At 35.1% G+C, this 9507-nt stretch overlaps 1 protein-coding gene across 2 annotated transcripts in view; it reads left to right on the top strand.

The window, feature by feature from the left end:
* ndrg2 (NDRG family member 2) overlaps positions 1-8451 on the top strand; it is a 69200-nt gene extending 60749 nt beyond the window's left edge. The window contains exons 11-16 of one of the 2 annotated variants that reach the window (XR_014203541.1): positions 704-742; positions 848-955; positions 1002-1091; positions 1232-1267; positions 1365-1416; positions 4498-4548. Coding sequence is in view for 1 of the 2 variants with exons in the window: in XM_082161470.1 (XP_082017596.1) it covers positions 704-742; positions 848-899; positions 1044-1091; positions 1232-1267; positions 1365-1416; positions 4498-4661 (391 nt within the window). In the remaining variant the exon portion in view is untranslated. Of the gene's footprint in view, positions 1-703; positions 743-847; positions 956-1001; positions 1092-1231; positions 1268-1364; positions 1417-4497 lie in introns of both variants that reach the window. The other variant, XM_082161470.1, reaches the window with a different exon arrangement.
* Positions 8452-9507: the final 1056 nt, after the last annotated feature.

Raw genomic sequence — 9507 nt, forward strand, 5'->3', positions numbered from 1 at the left:
TTGGCTACTAAATCTTTAAGTTACTGGCCATTCAGATCTTCTACTAGCCAAAAGAAAACAAGAAACCAGATTAACTACGTCACAGCTTAGCCTAGGCTATACTGTATATATCATTTGGATTGCATACATTCATTTCTTATTCATCTCCTCCCTTCCTCTTTCATCCTCATCCTCATCCCCATAAACGTGTTTTAGCTGGACTGATCAATACAGTATAAAGAACACCAAAAACATGGTGGATGTTGGAGAATAACAATGTCTTTTCTGTTCACCAAATGTTTTTTAATCTACGCCTTTGCTTCAATGCAAATGAACAAGCGCTCCGTTATGTGTTGTGTAGTGACGTGTGTGTCCGAGTAAGCCAGATATGAGCAGATTCTGCGCAAGTGTGTAAACATAATGAGTAACCCGGAAAATTAGCTAGTGATTCGATAGCGTTACCCGCCACTGTTGATTTGTACCCGCATTTGGTGGGTTGGCAGGTCTTAATTTCAAACCCTGTATATATATATATATATATAAATATTGCCATGTATTTGCATGTTTAGTTTTGCATTAAAAAATGACTTTTGTGATGCAAAAAACAATGTGCACTAGCTTTCACACATGAAATGCAACATGCATGTATTCAGTTATCCGACGCAACGAAGGGCAAATACAGTTTTGAGGCCTTTATATTCATGCTTTTCTCTTTGTCTCACAGTCGCAGAGATCTGAGCATCGAGAGGAACAACACTTTCAAGTAAGAATGATTCAAGCAAACCCAGAATGCATCTGTCTCTTACGTTTGCTCCTCTTTTGACGTGTCTGTGTGTGTGTGTGTGTGTGTGTGTGTGTGTGTGTTCAGATGTCCTGTGATGCTGGTGGTCGGTGATCAGGCTCCGTATGAAGAAGCTGCTGTGAGTCTTCAGTCAAATAAACACATTCATCCACAAATCCCCATGATTCCTCTCACTGTGTGTGTGTGTGTGTGTGTGTGTGTGTGTGTGTGTGTGTGTGTGTGTGTGTGTGTGTGTGTGTGTGTGTGTGTTTCTGTCCACTAGGTGGAGTGCAACAGCAAACTAGATCCCACCACCACCTCATTCCTCAAGGTTTGGACTGCACCATGTTTATGCATGATTCCATCAATTATAAAACAAATAGGAAGGCAAAACATGTATTTATGTTGTTTATGAGAAGTTTATCAAGAAGTCTTGAAAATCAAGAGGATTTGTCCTTGTTTTTCCTCCAGATGGCTGACGCCGGCGGGATGCCACAACTGACTCAGGTACGCCATGTCACTTTAAAATGGATTATTTATCAATGCAATTAATTTATGCTGATGAAAAGTGTGCGGTGTGTAAATGAAATGTGTGTCTTTACAGCCCAGCAAACTGACAGAAGCCTTCAAGTACTTCATCCAAGGCATGGGATACAGTAAGTGACCCGAGAGGGGGTTCATTCATGGGAAATATCACAGAAATTGATGAAATTGAGTATTTACACTACCTCTTTTGAAAGAAATTAATACTTTTATTCTGCAAGAACACATTAAATTGATAAAAAGTGACTTTAAATTAATTTATAATGTCACAAAATATTTCGATTTCAAATAAATGCGGTTCTTTTGAACTTTCTGTTCATCAAAGACTCCTGAAAAATAAAATGAATGACAGTTTACACAAAAATATGAAGCAGCACAACTGTTTTCAACATAATAATCATAAATAATAACAATCATAAATGTTTCTTGAGCATCAAATCATCATATTAGAGTGATTTCTGAAGGATCATGTGACTCTGAAGACTGGAGTAATGATGCTGAACATTCAGCTTTGATCACAGGAATAAATTACATTTTACTATATATTCACATAGAAAACTGCGGTTTTGAATTGTAATAATATTTCATGATTTTTACTGTATTTTGATTAAATAAATGCAGCCTTCTTTCAAAAATATTACAAAAATCTTACCGATTCAAACCTTTTGAATGCCAGTCTAATACTACACACAGCAATGCTTTATCTTCTCATCAGTAAACGAGTTTAACCCAGATAACTGGAGCAAATGGAAACTTTATTAGTGAATAATCGTTGACAGAAGTGCCATATTTTATGCTGTTGTTTTTAAACGGCGAGGTCTGGAGCGTAATGTCAGAGTTTCCGAGATCAAATGATCCTCATATTGCGTTTCTTATGGAGCTTATAATATGACAAAATTATTTGAATTTGAATTGTGTAAATTTGAATCATTGACAAGTGTAATCTAACAAAATGGAATATTATTTGGAATTTTAAATAGTTCTGAATTTGATTTCTTTAAACAAATATTGAACATTTGAAATTTTACGAATTTGAATGTTTTTTATTGCTGAATTTTATAGACATGTATTTTCAAACAGCTATTTTTTTTGTTCTGAATTCTTAGACTGCAAATATTCGGTTTTAAAAAATACAGATTCAAGTTTTCAAGATGAAGAAGAAATTCCGTGTTTCATTCGCTCAGTCGTTTTTTTATTTAATATTAAGAGTAGAAAAATTTGAAAACAGCATTAGAACAGTATTAGATTTCTAATATTCTAATAATAGTCATCCGCTGCTGCAGTTGCACAGATTCTTAACGCGTTTATTGCAACTACGATTGAAATTAATTTCAAATGTTCAATATTCGTTTAAAAAATCAGATTCAGAACTAGGCCTATTTAAAATTCCACATAATATTCAATTTTGTTAGATTACACACTTGTCAATAATTCAAATTTACACAATTCAAATTCAAATAATTTTGTCATATTATAAGCTTCATAGTTTCTGCATTAAAAATAGCAAACCAGCAACTAGTTTTAATTCCAGTGACACTATTTGTACATATGTAGTCATTTTTCTGAGTTTGTTCTCTGACATTTGCTGCTTCTCTTCTTTTCTCTTTTTTTTCATGTTGTCATGTTTATAATACACAATGTTTGTGTGTAATATACAAATCAAAATGGTCAAAATATACACATACTGTCAGCACAATACAGAGAAAGAAATGAGTTCATTTGACAGAAAAAAAGAGAGAAAAAAAGAGAGAAAAAGGAACACGAGGGTAGAAAATTAATTTATACATCAATTAAGGCATTTCATTAAAGACATTCTATTTGCTTTCTTATTTCCTAAAGATGAAATACTGTGGAGATACTTTATAAATTCTTTCAAAAAAAAAGTAAAATAAAAAATGTATATATATATATACAGTACAGGCCAAAAGTTTGGACACATTACTATTTTTGATGTTTTTCAAAGAAGTTTCTTCTGCTCATCAAGCCTGCATTTATTTGATAAAAAATACAGAAAAAAAAAAAAGTAATATTGTGATATATTATTACAATTTAAAATAATTGGTTTTCGATTTATTATACTTTAAATTTCATTCATATCATTTATTTCTGTGATGCAAAGTTGAATTTTCAGGATCATTACTCCAGTCTATCACATGATCCTTTAGAAATCATTCTAATATGATGATTCATTATCAAAGTTGGAAACAGTTCTGCTGCTTAATATTTTTTCATAAGCTGTGATACTTTTTTAGGATACTTTGATGGATAAAACGTAAAATTGTAAAATAAATTTAAAAAAAGAAGCAAATGTTTTAAAAATAGAAATCTTTTGTAACAACAATATCCACTACTGGTCAGTCATTTGGGGTCAGTCATTTTTTTTTCTTTCTTTTTTTTTTAAATAAATCAATACTTTTATTCAGCAAGGATGTGTTAAATTGATAAAAAGTGATAGTAAAGGAGATTTATATTATTAGAAAATATTTTTTTTATTTTGAATAAATGCAGTTTTTTTTTTTACCTTTTATTCATCAAATATATTAGGCAGCAGAACTGTGTCCAACACTCATAATAAATCAGAATATTAGAATGATTTTTAAAGGATCATGTGATAGACTGGATGTCACATGTGACACTGAAGACTGGAGTAATGATCCTGAAAATTCAGCTTTGCATCACAGGAATACATGATAATTTAAAGTATAATAAATTGAAAACCAATTATTTTAAATTGTAATAATATATCACAATATTACATTTTTTTCTGTATTTTTGATCAAATAAATACAGGCTTGATGAGCAGAAGAAACTTATATATATATATATTGTCAAGCATTCTCATTAGCAGAGTTAGATCACTCTCAGGAAAAAAGGTACAAAAGCTGTCACTGTGGCGGTAACTTTTAGAGAAAGGTACACTGTTGTTTCTTTTAGGTACTAATATGTACATTTAAGGTATTAATATGCGCTCTTTAGGTACAAAAGTGTGCCTTTTGAAAAGGTGCCGCCCCAGTGACATAGTGACCTAAAATAATGTCTACATCTTGCAGGATATTATCATTTATAAATGTTACCGGAGTTGTGTGACAGGCCCACAATAAATGAAAGAGAGACCAAAATGAACATCTTGTATCAATATCATTTTTATACATGTTCCTAAAATGTGTTAACCTCTGCTTGTCTTCCTCCTCCAGTGGCGTCGTCCTGCATGACGCGTCTCTCTCGCTCGCGCACCACCTCTCTCTCCTCCTCCTACTCCATGGAGGGCTCTCGTTCCCGATCCCGTACGCTGTCCCAGGGCTCCCAGGGAGGACAGCTCCCGCCCAGCCCGTCCCAGACCATGGAGGTGTCGTGCTGAGGAGCGCCGGAGACGGGAGATGAAGCGGTTGAGTCCTGCGGGCCGTGAAGCGAGCGGGCGAGCGAGTGACGGATGACGACTCTCTCGCTCCCTTCGCCGACCCGGCAGGCGTGGGCCTTTAGTGAGCCCCAAATGTAGTGGTAACCAATAGTGATACTTCTAATACCAATATTGATTATGACATTAATATTAATAACGACAAGCGTCACTTAAAAAAATAAAAATTAAATAACGATGTTTCTCTTAAATACATGTTGAATTTCTAAACAAAAGAATAGAGAAAAGAGTATATAAGCTCATGATGTGTGTCTATCGACTTTTATGTGATTTTTTTTGGTGTGCTTTTTTCTTTCGTTTTTGTATTTTGTATTATTATAATTTTTTTTCTCTTATACAATCCTGCTGCTGTGGGAGAGGAACATTATTTTCGGAGACGTTGGCGACAGTTTTAGGCCGAACGAAGACTCGTCTCTGTAGTCGACAGCCAGCTCATGTCTTCCATTTGATCCTTTGCGAAAAAAAGAAAAAAAAGAAGCTATATACGTAAAAAGCGAGAAAGAAAAATACTGTAATTATGTTTGACTTTGATTTGATTGGTTGCGGGGGTCGGGGCCTTCGGGGTCTTTGCCTGTTCTGAATTGCATGCCAGAATTGTTTTGACCACGTCAGTCTAACGTTTTTTCTTTTTTTTTTTTTTTTTTACGTTCCTTTTATTTCCGGTGAGAGTGTGTGTGTGCGGTCAGTAGGAAATAAAAAAAAACGTGACAGTCACAGGAGTCGTTGTTTTGAAGTCAATGTGAAATGACGTTCATATTTTACTTCTGTAATCCAATGTATTTTCACCGAAACAGGAAATTCTGTGAGAATAAATGCAGGACGGGATTATCTGTGAGAAACTGATTAGGGAATTGAGGGCGGCGGTCGAAAAGGAAAGTTGTTTCAAGGGTGAAGCGAGTTTGATGAAAGGAAACACGAATTAAGAACGTTAATAAAGTCATGTGGACGTTCAAAGGATTGTTAGAAGTGCTTCCATCAATGAGTGTGTTTACATGTACAACAAAACTATAAAAATCAGATCCTTGTGAAAACTCACCCTGCGAATCAATGGATCAAAGAAAACTCTGTTTGCACGTAATATTTTTACGTTATCCATTTTTTCCCGTCACAATCACAAACGATCATGTCGGCCTGCAGGGGAAAAAAATTCTGAGCAACTTGTTTTGAAATCTATTCTAGTTTCATAAATGAAAAACTAGTGACTTAAGGCATTTTATCCCGATGTCATGAGAAAGAGTAACTTTTAGCAAATTGGTGGAGAATTAGTACGATGTGATTCGTATAAAAACGTGTGATTTTTTTTTAAAGAAAAGAATACAAATTCACCACCAACTCACCAAAGTGTAAAATAGTTACGAATTGCCACAAGAGTGTGTTGGTCATTTACATAATCCGGTGCTTTGGCTTTTAGAGGCTTTCCCCAATAAAAGCCCACTGTTTAAGGCATGATTAAGTATAACCGGTGTAAGGTCATGCATGCGAACACACTCATTGAGTTATGACGCAATCGCAGACAACTCTGATGTAGGTTGAGAAAAATGCCGCAGGATGAATATACACTCCAAACGTTTTGACCTCGTCCAGTGTAACAGTGAATTATAGGAATATCGGTCTTTATTCAAGCAGATACTGACCTGTACGTGGGAATTAATCTACAGTGTGTCTTCTTCGTTGACTTTTCAACCCGATTACATTAGAAAATGTAACTATTTTACAAGGTGGCGATTTCGGGTGAATTCGTAAGATGTGATTCGTACGGATACGTGCGATTTTTAGACAAACTTCAGCATGAAGGTCCACACATAAGCATCCGTGAGGTTTAAAGAGATCATACAAAAACATATGAATGGGATCGAGACATGTTTCTGAATCCTAGAACAACATTCTTGTCCCTACGTCTAAACCTAGCCCTACCCCTACCCCATGACCTAGCCCTAAAGGATGGTGAATAACTCTGAAGTAGAAGCACCTGACACTGATTGTAAGCCAAAGCTTGACATTAACTGTAAACTTGTCCCTCAAATCTGATCGGTTGATTCGAATGTTGTTCCAGGATCAATAAAAATGTTGATCCAGGAACATGTTGTACTTGTATAGGTCAAATATGATTTAGCCACCAATAGTTAAAATGTAAAATAGTTACCATGAGTTGCGTTTTTGAGTGTGTACCATGGCAGTACCAGATTTGTGGATGTGTACTATTGTTGTACCATGGTATTTTTTTTTTAACTACAGTGGAGTACATTATCATAGTACAGTATTTGACTATGGTAATCATCTAGTACTGTGGTATATATAAAAATACCATGGTACTGCCAGTTAGTCAGAGTTTCGATGGAAACGTTGAGGGTTGGCTCATGGTGATGCACGTTTGTTTTTGTTTGTCGTCCCTGGATATAACGTAACTTGAGAGCACTATCTCTGGTTTAAGTCTATTCATCTAATGCTGAATCATAGTGACTCGTACACACAGTAAAACAATGCATGTGGACATGAGTGTCAGTGTGTTCTGACATGTCTGAGCGTGTGTGAGGTGCTCAAACTCTCTAAAGCACAATAAGGGAATATGTGTGCGTTTGTTTAGAAGAATAGTGACGATTCAAAGCGCTTGTGTTACTTTTACTTTTCTGACTAACCAGCCCCTTCACTGCCAACAGGGTTTAGCCATGTTAGTAACCCATTACTTCCTAGAGCTCTTTCAATTGTCAAGCCACTGAGATTAGAAAGTTACTAATAGCTGCAATGTATAAATTGTAAAACAATTTACAATTTGAGATTGTGCGCCAGTGAAGCGACATATAGAGAGCTCTAAAGAACACCGAAATCACTGCGGGTTTGTGCGATCATTTTTACCAGATTGCCAGTAGACACTTGCCAGAGGACCAAACCTGTCCTCAAAACTGCAAATGCATCGTAACAATCAGGTTCAGCAAAACACTGCCCTGCAAATTACAATAAGTCATTACATGATTAAACAACATTAATTGGAAAGTTCTTCCAGTAGTGGCGTGAACATTCGTTTGTTCGTGCTTTCAGGAGCATTGGAGCCGCAGCACTTTGTTTGTAGAGATTCTCAAATCGCATTTCATTCGTCTTCATCCTGTTTCAGAGAGGTTTTATTTTGTTTACGGATAAGTTGGAATTAGTTGGATGTGCACGCAGGAAACGTGGTATTTTTTCCTCTTTCTTTCGAATGGAAAGTTCATGTTGTGATCAGCGTGGGAATATTAATGATCGCGATCCACATAAAGACTGAAACATCATCCCAGATTCACATGAGCCTTTACCAAAAATAGAAATAGTTCGAATCTGAAATGTTTTACCAAATAAATAGAGAAATAACCATAAAAATGTGAATTAAAAAGAAAATAATGAGGTAAAGGGACGGATTAGGTCGTGTGGCGTGTGTTGTTGAGACGGTGTGAATGTAAATGTGTATCCATTTTCTTTCTTTTTATTTTTTTGACTCTCCTCAATGAAATCCTTTTCACCTTTTATTTTCTGTGAAGTAGATTTGCATCTCAATGTCCTCATGGGTTAGACATCAGTGTGCTAGTTCTTGTGTAACTTTTTTAGCCTTAGCACTAAAAAAGGAAATAGCTAATGTAATAAATAAAAAAAAATAAAAAAAATGTCATTAATAACAAAATGCAATCAAATTTATTTGTGTGGCTAATTTCTCTGTGTAATACTATGAACAACTGGGAAAAAATAATTAAAGGGATCAAAATTACACTCTTGTTATTTGTTTCTTATTTTCATATACTTTTGGGTCATGCAAAAATAGTCTTATGTTGTCCTGTGGATTGAATTGATCAGACATTATAAAATGAACTAGTCTTTTCATAAGATCTAAAACAATACATGTATATTAATTAACATAATTTTCAACCTGAGGTATCTCAGATTCAGATTTTTTTCATTTATTTTTTACATTTAAAGTACTATTCTAAAAGTTTTTCACACATGATTTAACAGAAGAAGACTAAACAAAAAAAAGTGCAAAATTGTAGTTGGTTCTGAAGAGCCAAACACAATTATTTCAGTTATACTCTAATTTAAAAATAAAATAAAAATTAACGACATCCAGGCTTTAACATCAGAAAGGCAGGCGATGAGAGAGTCTTAGCCATTCTTGTCCTTCGGGTCAGATACATTTATTTATCATTTGCATAGCAATGATAATACAAGCCATGCTTTTCAAAAATATTGTCTAAGGGAATCTTATTGAGAGAAAACAAAATAGGGGCCAACACAGAGCCTTGGGGGACACCACAAGTCAAGGGAACAACACCAGAGTGGAATTCTCCTACATTAACTGAAAAACTTCTATTTTTAAGAGCAGTTCAACTTCAACTTAGATCAGTTCCTCTAATGCCACAACGTGCTCTAACCGAGACAGAAGAATATCATGACAAAAAAATGATATTGTTTATGAAGATTGTCAGATCCCTGTAATGGTTTGTGTTTTTTTTATTTTTATATATATACATTTAGAAAACCGAACTATGGTTACTTGTGTGTCTATGTGCATTGATGAGGTCAGTGTTGATATACTGTTGCTAGAGGGCTGAAATCACTTCAGACATAAGAACAATAAGATTTTAGAGGAAGCACTGAAACACGATATCGTCCTTCATTGCCAAATGTACAATTATCCAGTGGGTCAGAAAGAGGTTTCCACAGCGATCAAAGATCTGATTGCTCACATTGCTTACACAAACACTTATAAACCTCACCGACCGACCGACCGACGACACAGACGACTGCAGGTATGTGAACCTTCATG

This window comes from Leuciscus leuciscus, assembly GCF_965113295.1.
Source record: "Leuciscus leuciscus genome assembly, chromosome: 2".
In the NCBI taxonomy this organism is placed as follows: Eukaryota; Metazoa; Chordata; class Actinopteri; order Cypriniformes; family Leuciscidae; genus Leuciscus; species Leuciscus leuciscus.